The following is a 16,882-nucleotide window of genomic DNA, read 5'->3' as shown; positions in this document are numbered from 1 at the left end:
TTTCTGTCAGCTCAAACCAGTCTGGCCATTCTCCGTTGACCTCTCTCATCAACAAGGCGTTTCTGTCTGTAGAACTGCCGCTCACTGGTTGTTTTTTGTACCATTCTCTATACACTCTAGAGACTGTTGTGGATGAAAATCCCAGGAGATCAGCAGTTACAGAAATACTCAAACCAGCCCATCTGGCACCAACAATCATGCCAAGGACCAAATCAATGAGATCACATATTTTCCCCATTCTGATGGTTGATATATAGACTAACTGAAGCTCCTGACCCATATCTGACTGATTTTATACATTACACTGCTGTCACACAATTAGCTGATTAGATAATCGCATGAATAAGATGTACAGGTGTACCTAATAAAGTGGCTGGTAAGTGTATATATACATATTTATACTGTAAATATAATATAAACTCAGCAAAAAAAAAAAGAAAAAAAAACATCCTCTCACTTTCAAATGTTTTTATTTTCAGCAAACTTAATGTGTAAATATTTGTTTGAACATAAAAAGTTTCAACAACTAAGAAATAAACTGAACAAGTTTCACAGACGTGTGTCTAACAGAAATGGAATAATATGTCCCTGAACAAAGGGGTGGGGGGGGGGGTAACAGTCAGTATCTGGTGTGGCCACCAGCTGCATTAAGTACTGCAGTGCATCTCCTCCTCATGGACTGCACCAGATTTGCCAGTTCTTGCTGTGAGATGTTACCCCACTCTTCCACCAAGGCACTTGCAAGTTCCTGGACATTTCTGGGGGGAATGGCCTTAGCCCTCATCCTCTGATCCAACAGGTCCCAGACGTGCTCAATGGGATTGAGATCTGGGTTCTTCGCTGGCCATGGCAGGACACTGACATTCCTGTCTTACAGGAAATCACGCACAGAACGAGCAGTATGGATGGTGGCATTTTCATGCTGGTGGGTCATGTCAGGATGAGCCTGCAGGAAGGGTACCACATGAGGGAGGAGGATGACTTCCCTGTAATGCACAGCATTGAGATTGCCTGCAATGACAACAAGCTCAGTCCGATGATGCTGTGACACACCCTCCACCTCCAAATCGATCCCGCTCCAGGGTACAGGCCTCAGTGTAACACTCATTCCTTCGATGATAAACACGAGTCCGACCATCACCCCTGGTGAGACAAAACCGTGACTCGTCAGTGAAGAGCACTTCTTGGCAGTCCTGTCTGGTCCAGCGAAGGTGGGTTTGTGCCTATAGGTGACATTGTTGCCAGTGATGTCTGGTAAGGACCTGCCTTACAACAGGCCTACAAGCCCTCAGTCTAACCTCTCTCAGCCTATTGCGGACAGTCTGAGCACTGATGGAGGGATTGTGTGTTCCTGGTGTAACTCAGGCAGTTGTTGTTGCCATCCTGTGCCTGTCCCGCAGGTGTGATATTCGGATGTACCGATCCTGTGCAGGTGTTGTTACACGTGGTCTGCCACTGCGAGGATGATCAGCTGTCCTTCCTGTCTCCCTGTAGTGCTGTCTTAGGCGTCTCACAGTATGGACATTGCAGTTTATTGCCCTGGCCACATCTGCAGTCCTCATGCCTCCATGCAGCATGCCTAAAGCACGTTCACGCAGATGAGCAGGGACCCTGGGCATCTTTCTTTTGGTGTTTTTCAGAGTCAGTAGAAAGGTCTCTTTAGTGTCCTAGTGACCTTAATTGCCTACCATCTGTAAGCTGCTAGTGTCTTAACGACCGTTCCACGGGCGCATGTTCATTAATTGTTTATGGTTCATTGAACAAGCATGGAAAACATTGTATAAACCCTTTACAATAAAGATCTGTAAAGTTATTTGGATTTTTAAAAAATTATCTTTAAAATACCGTGTCCTGAAAAAGGGACGTTTCTTTTTTTGCTGAGTTTATATATATATATATATATATATATATATATATAAAATTGTGGACTAAAAAAAAAGTGCCAGACATCCTTGACAGTTTCCCTAAGTTTTACCCTGAAAAACAAAATCTGTTAAAATTATTTATTTTACAAAAATTCTTACAAATATTTGTGCAGTAATATTTCACCTCAGAAATAATAAAATAAAAAAACATTTGAAATTATATTTAGCATAAATAAAATTAAGCTTGTGTTAAGGACCATTAACATTTTGAATTTGCATAATTACAGTTGTACTTCACGTTTTCCCCCACAATACAGAAATAAAAAGATTATTTTTGCATTTCAGTAGGCAACTGACAAGTATACACTAAATGTTTTGGGTCGTCATAAAGGCACAATGTAAAGAAATCTTAATGGCCTTTAAAAGAGGCTTTATTCTTTATGTACAATTTTTTGAGGGTGGCACGGTGGCTCAGTGGTTAGCACTGTCGCCTCACAACAAGCGGTTCGAGTCCCGGCTCAACTGGGCCTTTCTGTGTGGAGTTTGGATGTTCTCCCATGTTCCCGTGGATTTCCGCCGGGTGCTCCCCACAAGTCCTAAAACATGTAGGTTAAGTGAATTGGAGACTCTTTATTGTGAGTGAGAGTCCCCCAACCACTGGGGGTGTGTCAGGAAGGGCATCCGGCGTAAAACAAGTGCCAAGTCAAATATGCGGATCACGGATGGTCCGCTGTGGCGACTCCTAACAGGCGGAGCCGAAAGAAGAAGAGCCGGACATTTCTTGACAGTTTCCATAAGATTTACCCTGGTTTTGTAAAAACAGGAATTTATATGCAATCTATGAGATGTTTACCAACAATGCAGTTCATTGCTCAGATTCACTTTGGCAGCTGCAAGATCACGTTTGGTGATGAGTCATGGCTCAACTTTACTCTATATGATATTCCATGTTTACAAAAAACATTGCACACATCTGCAAGTGCAATTCAGTGAAACTGAATGTAATAAATACATATGACGAACATTCTAGTTCATCATAAGACATATCAGATATAGTAAGTTTCAACATTTATTTTCAAAGCTGAGCCTATCTTGTTAGAATCACATGCAAATTCAGCAAACTGAAAGAGATTATTCTTCTAAAGTCTTCAGTAATGCATTTGTTTGGTAAGAAATATGGACCACCCCCTTCACCAACACAAGCACATGAGAAAACAAAACCAGAAGTTGGCTCTTAAAAAGGGCAAATAGAACAGTACAGATCAGAAGAGTACAGATCTGCAGCTGATAACAATGTAAATGTTCAGCGAGAAGTTTTCCATTTTAGAAATATATCTCATTTTCTTGTCATTGTGAATTTAACATAACGTGGTGTAAGCCTTATCTATTTCTGATAATACTATCAATGTGGCAAACCAACAACTGCCACTTACAAAGCATTGAGGTATTACCATGGTTTTCTAAATAGGGTACCAGGATCATGTGTTGTTGTTTTTTACACAATGGTAATAGCATGGATTTAGACATATAGCATGTTAAAAGCAGGGTTCCCAGGTTATGGAAAACCTGGAAATGTAATTTCAGATTTTTAAAACTGTGAATTACAGGTCTGGAAAAGTAAATAATTTTTTTTAAAAGCCATATAAATCCTATAGTTAGTATACGTTTGTCTACTTAAGGTCAGGTCTAAAATACATAATTGGTTAGAAATTGCTGTTCAGAACTGTTCAGAAAGTGAACATGGGGTACCATGTAAAAAGCAAATATTTTAATTATTCAGTACCATGTATAAAAATATCATGGTTTTACCATCATATACCATAATATATATATTTTTGGCAAGCAGCCTCTTCTTCTAAAAAATAAATGGCAGTTTGCTTCCTGCAAATCAATTCAAATGCACATACATGAATTTTGGGAAGCAGGATCATTTAAGATAATGTATTGACATTACATGCACATTTTAAATTCTGCCAAACCTGGACATCTCACTAAGACCAACATGATGTCCAAACTCTGACATTATATGGCAAACAAAACAAATTAGTCACAGGCTGAAAACGATCCTGATACACTGCTCTCAGATTTCAGCTTGAGTCAGCTCTGTGTTTAGTCATAGAACATCCAGATGATCCCAACAGAAGGCCTTTAATTTAAAAGTAAAGCCTTCAACCAGAACGAAACAAAAATTCTGGGCCCAGACAAACAGGCCAATGTCAAACCCAGTCTCAACTTCCATTTGAAGACCTGCCATTTGACTAGTCTGGGAAAACAGGACCTGGATGACTGCGAGGGTCTGGGATCTATAAATAAATTAGGGTATCTACAAAAGAAATACACTTTTGGGTGCTAAGAAGATAAAATAGTTGGCATACCTTGTGATGGCTTCGTCTATGGACTGGGAAAATATATCCAATAACAGTTTTGTATGTGTGAAACTCCGAAAATCTGAGGCCAAACGCAAGGCACACAGTCTCACTGTCACTCACTGAGAGGGGTGAAGCTAGCCTGAAATAGAGTGGCATAGACAGCCATGTGCATGTGTGCGCACACACACACGCATGGCAGCTGAGTTAACACAAGACTGTGCTATAAATATCCTGCAGCAAGGGGAGGTGGGACGACATACCCTGTTTGGGAAACACTTTGCCCCAGGAAACGTGCTGCAAACGGGAAAATTCTGGGAATTATTTCAACACAAATCAAGATCAACATTAGAGGACCCAGTTTGACATGTAACCCAATACAGATGATTTCAAACCACAGAGTTCCACAATTCTGCTCTTTTGTACTGCTTTGATTTACTCTTGAAATGTAGTATTGCTAATATTGTTGACTCGTGTTAAAATGCTTGTGTTTTTGGATAAAAGCATCAACTAAATGATGGAATAGATAAAACTTGTTTCAAAATATTTGTCTGAATCAATATTGTTGTCTTGTTTACCAGTAATAACATCTTAACCTTCTTAAAATGATAGAAATTTACTTGAAGCAAACGGCATAAGTTAATAAGATTTGATTTCAGAGGATATATCTTGAATTAAGTTTACTTTTCTTAAACAAAAAAATTGACAATTTGCCAATGGCATAAGCGTAAACCTAAATTTGGTTAGATTTATGTTTAAAACAAGAAAAATAAAATAAAGATCTGAAAAGTCTTATTACATAAATAAATGTAAAACCTTTTAAAGTGTTTTTTTTTTTTTTTTTACTGTTGCATAAGTAATAGATGGGTCTGAAGAAATGTATCCGAGTAGAATATTAAAAGAATATTCCAGGTTCAATAGACTGCATTTGTGGAACAATCATGATTACCACAAAAAATATTTTGACTCATTCCTTATTTAAAAAAAAAAAAAAAAAAAAAAAAAAAAAAGCACAAATCTGAGTTACAGTGAGGCACTTACAATTAAAGTTAGTATGGTCAATCCATTAACTTTAAAATACTTTGTTTCAAATGTATAGCCAGAAGACGTAAACATTGTGTGTTAACATGATAACCTAACTTGTACTGAACCGGGGATATTCCATTATCTTTCTTACGCCATTGGCAATTTGTTTTTATTGTTTAAGCATAAACCTCACTTATTAGATTTACACTTAAAACAAGAAAACAAAACTATTTGCCAATAAGGTAAGAATAAAATAATATTAATTCAAGATACATTATCTATAGAGTCTTAAAGTCTTATGCAATTCTTAGTTCTTGTGCAAATTTAAAACTGTTTTAAAAATGCTTAGATATTTCTACTGGAAAATAAGAAAATTACTAAATTTACTAAATTAATATTTACTAAAAATTACTAAAGTGAGCATCCAGGTTTTTGGGATAAAACTGCACTTGGAAATGCAGAATGGAATAAACCTACTGAACTATACCTAAATATTAACCATGGCAAAATAGTCCTGGCAACAGCTAGAAAAAGAATACAAGTCAACTGTCCACAGGCCTGCTAATGGCTGCCGGTCCGATTTGATGGACAGACTCAGCTGTGGTATACAGGGGGTGGGAGATGGGCTTCAAAATGGGAGAGCTGCAAGAGGTGTCAGAGAGAATCGGAGAGAGAGAGAGAATATACAATAAAGTAACAAAACCATATCACAGTCATAGATCACAGGGAGGGAACCGCCTGAGGCAAGGAATATTTTAGTTTTGAAAAGGGCTGAATGAAACAATGATGGAGAAACAATGACATCATATTACAGACACGTATACTTTAACCTCATGTGATGGCCAAAAATCTAATTAGACTTTGGCTTTAAAGGTGCAGTGTGTAATTTCTGCACCACAAATCAAAATTGTAAAAATATTGGCTGTTTTCAAACAAGTTTCAAATACTCTCCTGTCCCCCATTTTTTATTAAAAAAATTATATATATATATATATATATATATATATATATATATATATATATATATAAAAAGATATCTTTGCTCCAAACTCACACCATTGGTTGATCCAGTGTTGAAACCGCCTTCGTAATCCATTTTACTTCTACAATGTGACATATTTCTGAGTAAAACATACTCAAAATGTAACTTATATTTACTATTCAAAAGAAACTAGGGCAGGACTTGATTTAATCCAACAAGAACTGATTGGATTCTTAAAAAAGGGCTTGGTGACATCAGTCAAAAATGTATTTGAGGCAGAACAAGATTTTGATAAAAGATTTATAAAGCTTAAATAAGATTTAATATCTTAAATAGTAACCTAATTAAATTTAATATGTCTTATTTCCAAATACTTATGGGGCCACTAGCTTAGATCAGTGCAGTTAGAAACACCATCTAGTGCAGTCTTCTTAGTGTATTCATATCAATGTACAAGATGAGGTGAGAGGACAAATATTACAATATGTGGAGGACAATAAACCTCAAGAACCCTTTCATTTATTTGAGCTTTCATTATAGCTGCAGAGTGCAAAAATGGTGTCCGAGAGAAGAGCGTTTACTCAATGTTTATTTAATAACACTAATGCACTGCTCTATCACACTGAGCTCCAGTGATTAGAACTGGTCTAAGTCCCTCAAAATGGCTTTACCCTGGCTAAAAGTTGCCTAATGAAGGTTTAAATTCCTAGAGTAAATCTTAAACTAAAAAGTTTAAATTGACTGCTGATCTTTGTCATTAAGAAATATCCCTACAGATCCATTTTCACAGAATAAATTGCCCAAATGAAGCAACTTTATATGAAAAAAAGAGAAAACATGAAGACAGCAGACAAGGCAACACGAAAAAGGCATTGGCCTTTATTTCAGAACTGATTTAATAAGCAGTCCAACACACATGTTCCTAGCTGTTCAGAGAAAAAAAAAAAAAAGAGAATAATTTTAATAACCATTATCATTCATTGAATAATATTATCAATAATTATTATAATCATCGTCATCATCTTAACCTTAATGGTAATAACCCCAGACAGTAGTATTTGCGTTTGTTTGTGGCACATGAAAAAGTTTCAGTTGACTGTAAACCCCGGATTCTTGTCAGCTCCGTGCCCTCGGTAAACCCACGCACAGAGGGGCAAGCTCCCCGACCAGACAATAAATATGAAAGAGAGCATGAGAATCCAGTATTAAACAAACAAAAATAATAATCTGCAACTCGTAGGTACAATATCTAAACTTTTATGTGCAAGATCTGAGCTGATTCTTCACCACATATAGTTGAACTTACATCAAACCCGATCCCTTCCCGAGTCAATTTTTTTGTTTCTACATTGTAAAATCTTTTAAATAGACCTAAGCTCATTTGTTTTCATTTCATATACACATATATACTTAGATTTTTGTGAAGTTTCTTTTTAATTATTTTCCTATTTATTGTCCTCTTCCATGTCGAAACCACTTTGAAACCTGCGTTCGCCAGACAATCTCACTGCTACGGAATAGACACACAAGCAATTGAATGAAGCAAACACTGACAAAGTGAATGAAAAGCTACCATTAAAATAAACTATAAAACCCCTGAATAAAACATGGATATTTTAGGACTTGTGGAGGTGCCACCCTCTTTAAGAAATAGGCTAGCATATAGCAGTTCGTCACTTTGTACGTGGTAACGGTCACTGCCAGTCAGTAGCTTCGAGGCATATCGTCAGATTGTTTGCCCCACAGCCCACTTGTTACACGTCACCTGAATTTTGGTCACATTTTTGTACCCTTTATCAAACTCAAACGTTGCTCGCCTGCTAAAACGTACCAATTTTTGCCACGGAAATGGAGCTAGCGAGCGCAGCATTGGTTCAGGACATTCTCCTACAGTCGTTTGGCACATTTTTTTTCCATCAGCTCATGAAGTGTGGTGGTGAAAGTGCAGTGATATTTCAAACCAGCTATTTTGGCTTCAAAATAAAACCCTTGAAGGGCACTAAAACATCCTCAGGATGGCACCTCCCCAACACTTAAAGGCTACAAAAACGAATCGATGCCCAAAACCCTGCAACTTTTTCAAAACCCAGGGTCGCATGCAAATCAAAAATCACTCGAAATGCATGGACAGGAGCCGCAGAAAAGAAAATGACTGCATGAAAAAAAAATAACCTGAATATACATAAAGAAAAAACATTATACTCTTTGAAATCACCTCAAGCCTGTTAAGCTATGCTTGTTTTTTTTCCATTCAAAAAATAAAGACCAAAATAAATGCACATAACATCCTCCAAAAAATATGTAATCTATAGAAATCTGCATTTTGCATCACATTCAAAACAATATAAAAAACTGAACTATATTCAAATCAAGCCTTACAACACATGGTTTAAAGTTGTCTTTCTTTTGTAATCCAAGTACACCTTTCCCGAACACCTGTGTGCGCGAACATCCTACCTTCAAGTGGGGGCGCCAACGCACAATCTCACACCTATCTCTGAATAACAGTCTGTCTGCCTGCGAATGGATAATGGCGATGCTGTGATGCACATCTCATCTTCAGAAGGACTGGCATAATGAAACAAATGAGACAGAAGACCTCCTCACACCTCATTATGAGATAAGCCATTCACTCTACTCTCTTTCACACCAATGGTCCTAAAAGGGGTGCAAACGCACAGTTCTCTCAGTCTGCAGTATGCATGTGCCTGCTGATTGACAGATGTGTAGCCCAACCCACCCCGCACCCACCCTAAGCTGAGACATAGGGACAAACACAGACAGGCAGACAGAATTTTCCATATATGCAAAAATTGTCAAGAAGATTATACTGTAGATGCACACAGAAAGGATCTTATATACAGCCGGATTAAAGACTAAACAATGTCGCCTTTTCCCCCCAAGTGGTCCCTCCAACCATGACATCATGCATCATCCACCATCCACTGGCATCCAATGGACTCCTACTCAAAGTTCACTGAAGTCATTCAAGCGATTGGAGAAATGAGAAGGTCAGCAGTTCAGTTTTATCGTGTGCGTTCATGTTGCTGTTTCCACCACTGTACTTGGGTGCATTCACAGGGAGATCGAGGTGATGTCTACAGTGTGGCCTGACGTCAAGCGGGCCTGGCGTGAAGAATTCTCAGGTGTCTCAAGTCAAAATGTTAATTTTCATTGGCACTTTTTGCACTTCTGTGAATGGGAGTTCAGGAATTCTAAAGGGGGCGTGTCTTCGTAAACGTCCCGCCAGGTCCATCCCATTGTCAAGCAGCGTAATAATTCCACCTCTTAAACGAACAAACAAAAAAACAATACAAAGAGAAAACAAAATACATTCAAGGTGAAAGAAAGGAATTCTTTCTGGTGACAACATCCGGCTGTCTTCTTTAAAGCGACAACTCCTAGTTTTTGTGTTGTGTGCATGCACAATACACACAATTAATGCACATGAGCGGTCACACAAAAACCAACTGAATTTGGTCTGTACAGGGGCTAAGCACCGAAAAAATAAACAGACGCTCACTAATTTTTACACTGTACTTCCACTCGTCGTTCCACATCAGTGCAGTTCCTTCAGCCTAACAGCAAGAATTCAGGAAGTTGAAGACCGGACTTTTTATACATATACGGTACAGGGGTTGGGTGCCACCATAGTCCACAAAAACAAGCCTGTTTTTGTTTCCTTCTAGCAAAAACTGCAAGACTGGAGACTCCATGCGGCCACAATGATGACAGAGTGGTACAAAGCATTTGCTTTGTGAATGGCACAGTCAGTGAGGTGGCCTTGGCGTTCCCACAAAAATGACATGGAGAAGACAACGGGAGTGATATCTTTGCAGTCATCTTCTTTTCAGAGATTGTTTCCATTTGATTAGATCTCTCAGGCTGCATGGCTCTAGTTTCACTCAGCTCTGGATGAACCCCCAGGGGCGAAAGGGATATAACTTCCACCAGGTCCTGAAGAAGAGGTAATGATATTGTCCAGCTCTTGCATGCTGTCACTTGGGAAAGAGATTCCAAGTGGACACTGATTCAGGTTCTTGCAACCTCGCTTTGCCGTCTTCACTTGTATGTCCGCATGTGCAAGGACTTTGCCCAGGCTCTGCAGGGTGAGAACATTGGGCGAAGCGAACAGGAGCATCACAGAGGGAAAGAAAGCGTGACATGGTGAAGTATCCCAGCCTGCACCACTGGTCTCTTATCAAAACAATGTCCAAAACTCAGCATTAACATCACTGATTATTCTTTAATGTTATTCTGCTGTGTAGACACCCCAGCATGTCAAGATGCAAGAAACTGTGTATATATGTGTGTGCATGTGGATCTGACTGACAAACATTGAGGAACAGCAGGGTACAAATCCAGCAGAACCTTCCATGTGGTGGCCCACTGTCTCTTTAGGTGCTTGTTGGGAAGCCTAATGGTGCTGGACAAGTGCTTACTTGGAGAGATGAGAGTGTGAGAGCGTTCATGTGTGTGTTGATGAAAAGGATGGAGAAGAGTGGTGGGGAGGAGTGGCAGAGAAGGGTGGTGGGGAGGAGGCGGCTCACAGGCCATTGCTGTTGCGGTGCATGAGCGGAGGTTTGGACAGTTCCACCATGTTGGCTCGCCCCTTGCAGATGACTTTGGGGGCACGACGCAGCAGCTTCTGGGCCTCGGTGAAAGCTTCAGTAAGCTCCTTCTTCCACTGTACAAACTCTGGGTCACTCTGCAAAGGGACACATTAATTAGCTCCTTCCTGCATTTTTTTTTTTTTTAACTAAGCAACGAACCCAAAGGATGACCCAATAAAACAAATAGTAACAATGCTGTTCCAATCCCTAGTGAGCTGCCTATGTAGATGGCAATTTAAGGCATCATAGGTGCACTACTGAAACAAAGGCTGTTCCAAACAGATTATCAAATTATTATTCTGCCTTTTAAAGCCCTGTCCCAAATGGCACATTTCATGTTTACAAGACCGTAGGGTGTGCTATTTATAATTTTATGATTCAAAAGGGCGCTCATGTGCAATCCCTTTTCACCATCAAGGCGTACTTTTGCTGAATCCAAACAGGTACTCCACAGACTTTTAGACTATGTGCAGTTACATCACAGGAAGAGGCTGAGGATAGCATTTGGGAAAAGGCCCAAGATACTTAATTTTGGGTAAATTGTAAGGCAGCATTGCATGTATCTGTTGCAAAAAAGGCAAAACCAGAATGTATTGCATTCACTTAAGATAAAGGACACTGTTGGGGGAAAAGAAACTTTTACCCAATATTTTGGTGTGATATGTATTTTTAGACTAATTATAGGATCGATGAATCAGGTCAAACTCAGGATTTAAAATATAAGATGATATTTCACAGATAACCATCACTATTATCACGTCTGCTCTAATAAGACCCATTTGCCCTGCATCTGGTGAAATTTTCACTAAGAAATCACACTGACCACAAACATCTATTTTAAATTTCCAAAGCACAATCGAAAATTGTGAAATTGTGATGATGCCCCATATGATCTAACAATGGTCTTATACCACTATAGAAGATCTAATGGGATGAATCACCTTCGTTGCAGCAAGCACTGGCTGTTTGTGAATGGATATGCAAATAAAAATAATTTACTACTTTTAAAAATTTTCTTTACATTTATTTTAAATGCCTTAAGTAACTTGTTCAATCTAAATGGACTGTTTGCATATTAAAAATGCCTGTATGTGGACCAATAGCTAACTTGTCTTATTTTCATTTTTATATGCCACATTTCTCAGGTTTTAGAAGGGTGTTAAATGTGTGAGGATATTTATTTCATCAACCTGTTACATGTACGACTAAATCATACAGGCCTATTGAAAAGTTAAAACTGTTTTTTTTTTCTTCGATAGTTAAAAAAAGAACCAACATATTTTTCTTCACTATAAACCATAGATACCCCTTTATCAACTTTTATTAAAATAAACATTTTAAGATTAAACAATGCTTAACAGATTTTTAAAACTGCAGCACTGCACATTATCACAACTGAAAGCTGCTGCTCAAAAGAACCCGTAAGTGCAGTTGCCTGTGTGACATCACAGTAATTTCATCTATTTGAATCAAGCGAGAGAAGTTGAGACTCGTGTGCTTCACAAGAACACTATATGTGTGCTGCGCATAAGTGACAATTAACATGGGAGTTGCTGCCCATGCAGAACGTCTCTTAGGAGTTTTAATTTTGTTTAGGATGCTGCCTTTGTAGACTTGTAGACAGCAAAGCAGCTCACGAGGGTTTGGAACAGAGCACAAGAGAACAATTAACATAATTCTACAAGAGCGATAAGGGTGGAGAGAAAGCTACAAAAAAGACAGTAAGAACAGCATGAAAGTTCCCTACCTCGCACTGCAGGACAAACTGCTTTCCTCCTTTGATCCTCAGCAGGATGCACTTTTTGTCCTTGATCTGCGTCTCCTCCACAGTCACGATCTGCTCCATGGTCAGCAGGTTTTGCTGGGTGGGGGGAGGACAGTAATCAGTGAACTCCTCTGAGAACTCCACACTGACTATCCTACTGCGTTTGCTTGCAGAGGAACAAGGCATGCTACCCGCTAGCTCTCGGCGGCTGGGATTTTACCCAATCCTTGAGGTTTCTGTATCTATCAGCATCATGTGCACTAAGGTAAAACTTCTAGAGGTTGTCTGGGGCTGCGAGGGAGCACATTGGATGATGTGTTCTTAAACTTAGTAGCTCACAGCATCTCGTGTAACCGACTGATCTTGGCTACTTGATTCCTTTCAGGTTGAAGGAGACTGAAAGTCACCCCAATTCTGAACAACATTTTTTCTTTGTCAAAGGCACATATCATGTTCAGTTTAACCTCAAAGGACCTTAATTATTCAAGTGAGCCTCTTTCCAATGACAATATTTTAATGCATAAAAATAAATATGTGCTAATATAGAACATTTGGCCCCTATCGATAATTATTTGTTATAGCTAATAATCAATATGATGGGCAATATTATCTGCATGAACCAATATATTATCAATATTATCAATTATAATTATGAAAACTAACAGAGAAAGGCTATACTGATTAAATTGAAAACAGAAAAGGAGCTTGAGGAGTAAAAAGATGACTTCTTTATCTTAGTTACAGATCAAGGCAGAATCTCTCTAGCCCCAGGGAACCTGCAGTGACCTACTTCTGCATTACAGAGTTCTAGCGCGCAAACGCAATCGCTCCATTCACATGGGAAATACTGGGGTTTGATGGAGATGTGGAAAAAGCAGAAGATATGAAAGAGCAGAGGTGGGCGTCTAAATAGTTCATGGCTTTACTCAAACATCCGGGCTGCAGGTGAACCTGCGTCACTATGGGAATAGTGGAACTGAATCAATCACTAAGCGGGGTTTATGCTAATCACTGAAGTGCTGCGATACTTCCTCTCCTTTTCAGGTTATTTTAATATTAGCACATAAAGTCCTGCGCTAAGACCAGGCAGATAAAGGAGAGGAGGTATCAGGTATAACATACTAGACTCACCTTGAAATTATGTTTTTTAAAAGGTATAATCCAATGGTCCTATGGCGTGGGGATAGATAGGCAATATTCATTCTCAAATGTATCTATTACCCCTTTAAACAAACACAAACAAAACATTTAACACAAAAACACATACCCTGGACTCTCCTTCACCTCTCCACTCAACACGATTGGGGAATAGGTAGAAATATCGCCGCTGCCACTGTGTCAGGAAAGGGCTTCCTAGCTTGAGCATGTAGCCGTGCATGATACAGTCCTTCCCCAGTGCGTAGTCTGCAAAAATAGCAGTTCAAATTATGTCATTTTAATGTCATTGTCAATTACATTTTAAAACAAGGGGAAATGGAAAAAAGAGAAATGGCCTAGTATTTCTATTTGTGAAGAAATGTCAAAATGCAGAATCCAAAAGAATCAAATGTTTGGCATATGACCTTATACAACTAAGGCCTGATATACACAGCTTGCATGAGCGACAAAGAGTTTCTGATGAGTACTGAACAGCAGTTTTATACAGAAAAAAAAAATATGTTTGGGTTACTACAAAAATATAAAAAGGATAATCAGAAGTGGGCCATTAGAATCTATATAAACTTTATAGTTTGCACCATTGTTTTATGCTGCTTCATAAAAGCTTAAATTGCAAGACTGTTGATAAATGGTCTAAAGTGGATTTTCACCATCTTTTCTGCTGAATTCAGCGTGCCGCAAAAACAGGCTCAAAACCGAAACTTGCACTAATGCCTCTGCAATGCAACTCTCAACTGAGGTCAAATCACCCGAATTCCAGCCCTTGTCACAATGCCAATGTTTGTATCTTGGGGTCAACATGATTAGTTCAGTGTTTGCAAAGTTACACAGGTTCTTTGAGATCTATTTTTGACCATCACACAGGCGGTCATGTGATGGGTGCTGTCTGCCTTTCCCTTGAGGGAAGCATGCAGCACCAATACTGCATGACAAGTAAGTAGAGTTCAACACTCTCCTCGGGTTCCTAGGTGGAACTGACGCAGGAAGCATGAAAGTTGATTAGCTGATGCCAGTCCAAGCCTTTAATTCACGTAGGAGAATGTAGCACTAACATAGCAGAGGCCATTTTCTTCTCTCATCACCAGTGTGTGAAATTACCGCTTGTCAATTGTGTAGACAGCTTATGATTTAATGCACATTGGAGTTTCCAGCGGAAAACATTATCTTTTGGACCAGTTTAAAACCTCCTAAGTGGGTAAACGTCCGAGTACTCTAGACAGTGTGTCTCCTTGGCCAGCCGTTTATTAGATTTCATGAAAAAGATATATAAATATTTCTCTTAAAATCTAAAAACAAACCGCTACAGTTCTGTTCTGTCTAAAAACGTCTGCAGTAGTGTGAGAACAGACTAAATAAGAACAAACAGGATGTTTCCAAACATCCAAGAATTTAGCAATTCAGCCAACCAGCTGTTGTGTGTGTCACTGCGGTACCTCTTGATAGTTCACAAACTTAATGTATATGAAAATACTTCTCCATGACACAATCTCCTATGTTTCTATGATGGTTGACAATTTAACTTACAATGGTCGGCAATTTTGTCTGCAAAGGATGTTTGGTGGGTGAATTTCTCAAAAAACATGTCTGAATCATATTGTATTAAAATACATACATACATAGATATATACATACATTTATACTGTATTTATAAACGTATATTTTAATAATGAAAATAAAGCTTGTTTTGGTACCGTTACTTTTTTTTTTTTTTTTTGCATTGTTAATTTTCACAACAATTAAACGTCAAATTAGCTTAAATATTTCATAAACATGCGAGGGGTGGGGGAATGCATGGATTTTCAAGGTAGATGACTGTTTGAATTAGGTGGAAACCTGTTAAGCTTTCAAAAGAATTCTGCAAGCTACTTACGAAGAGCACACACAGAATCAATATTTGTACTTTTATGCGTGTGTGTGTTGTATTGAGAGTAAAGGGAGCAGTGTTTTACCTTCCTCGTGGCCCTGCTGTTTGTTTTTGGCCCTCTTGCGAGCCTCGTTTTTATCCGTGTCGCTGTTGACAGCATCGTATACCGTCTCGGCCACCTCCTGCTGCCAGCGCTCAGAGATCACCAGCGGAAAGTTCTTATAGAGCTCCTGATCACTGTCCAGCAGCTGAGAAATACAGCGAAGATAAACTTTCATCATTTCACTGCTTAATCAGGTTTTAAATTATGTTTTCGAGGTTCATGGCAGCAAGTCATGGAAGATTCAAGTGACCCAGCAACTTAGGAGGTCAAAAAGATATATTTTGAGCACAAAGTTTTTAAAAATTACATCCAATTCCAGATTTGCCTGTCCGTAAATATGGCAATTTAACTGAACTGAGGTTGGTCTCTTCATTTCGAAGTTGGCGGTTATTAGCCAGAATAAGCTGCAATGTGGACCAGGCTTTGTGCTGATAGTCAAAATCCTGGCTACAATGAACTAACTTAACTCACTAAACAACTGAGCATTTTTTCAGATTGGAACAGAAGAATGAGTAAAACTCAATTAAATGCTTTTAGATTTCGTACAGCTCTTTAAGCGCTGGACATATTCTTGGGTTCACTTAAAAACCTACTAAGTAGTCCATTTAAATTGTCACTGAGCTGAATCTAAGACATGAGCCTCAAGTCAGTGAGCTCTAGAACTGCTCTAAGTTTTTTGGTTGTGTGTCTAAGTATACCTTAATTCCCTTGGTGTCCTCCTCGTCAAAGGAGCCAATGTCAAAGGCGTCCGCAGCGTTGACCTCTCCTCTGGGGGGAATTAGGGGTGGGGGGTACTGTGACCAAACATAGATGGAGGGAGATGAAGATAATTAATATTACTTGAACCCATTGCTAGAGTATGACAATGCATATGAGATGTTAAAAACTAAATATTTTCAAAATCGACTAGTTGGTAGGTTGTCTGAATGCCTGGTCTGTGTTAAGAAAGCCTTTTATAATAAGGCAGATTTTGGGTCTTGCCTACTGGACATGGAGCAGACGTGCTACTTGGTGATATAAGGATGCTAAGTGCACCTCATTTTTATTCAAAACATAAACTAAGGGGAAATAACTATAACCTTTTATTGCACTAAACTTTCATTGTTTATTGCTCCACAAAAAATGGAGACCAACAGATTA

The 16,882-nt window shown here is 38.8% G+C and overlaps 2 protein-coding genes across 7 annotated transcripts in view; both read right to left on the bottom strand.

The window, feature by feature from the left end:
• The window catches only part of LOC127433295 (unconventional myosin-XVIIIb-like), a 62,688-nt gene extending 58,010 nt beyond the window's left edge, over window positions 1–4,678 (bottom strand). For 2 of the 5 annotated variants that reach the window (XM_051685059.1, XM_051685061.1), the window contains exon 1: window positions 4,241–4,675. In XM_051685059.1, coding sequence (XP_051541019.1) covers window positions 4,241–4,390 — 150 coding nt within the window. In that variant the 5' untranslated portion in view covers window positions 4,391–4,675. Of the gene's footprint in view, window positions 1–4,240 lie in introns of all 5 variants that reach the window. The other 3 variants (XM_051685062.1, XM_051685063.1, XM_051685060.1) reach the window with 2 other exon arrangements.
• A 2,418-nt stretch (window positions 4,679–7,096) lies between these two features.
• Window positions 7,097–16,882, bottom strand: part of LOC127433297 (beta-adrenergic receptor kinase 2-like) — an 80,661-nt gene continuing 70,875 nt past the window's right edge. For both annotated transcript variants that reach the window (XM_051685064.1, XM_051685065.1), the window contains 5 exons: window positions 16,441–16,536; window positions 15,725–15,887; window positions 13,885–14,021; window positions 12,600–12,713; window positions 7,097–10,947 (listed from right to left, as the gene is read on the bottom strand). In XM_051685064.1, coding sequence (XP_051541024.1) covers window positions 10,786–10,947; window positions 12,600–12,713; window positions 13,885–14,021; window positions 15,725–15,887; window positions 16,441–16,536 — 672 coding nt within the window. In that variant the 3' untranslated portion in view covers window positions 7,097–10,785. The remainder of the gene's footprint in view (window positions 10,948–12,599; window positions 12,714–13,884; window positions 14,022–15,724; window positions 15,888–16,440; window positions 16,537–16,882) is intronic.

Source organism: Myxocyprinus asiaticus, chromosome 43 (genome assembly GCF_019703515.2).
Source record: "Myxocyprinus asiaticus isolate MX2 ecotype Aquarium Trade chromosome 43, UBuf_Myxa_2, whole genome shotgun sequence".
Lineage (NCBI taxonomy): Eukaryota > Metazoa > Chordata > Actinopteri > Cypriniformes > Catostomidae > Myxocyprinus > Myxocyprinus asiaticus.
This window is presented reverse-complemented; position numbering and strand designations above follow the sequence as displayed.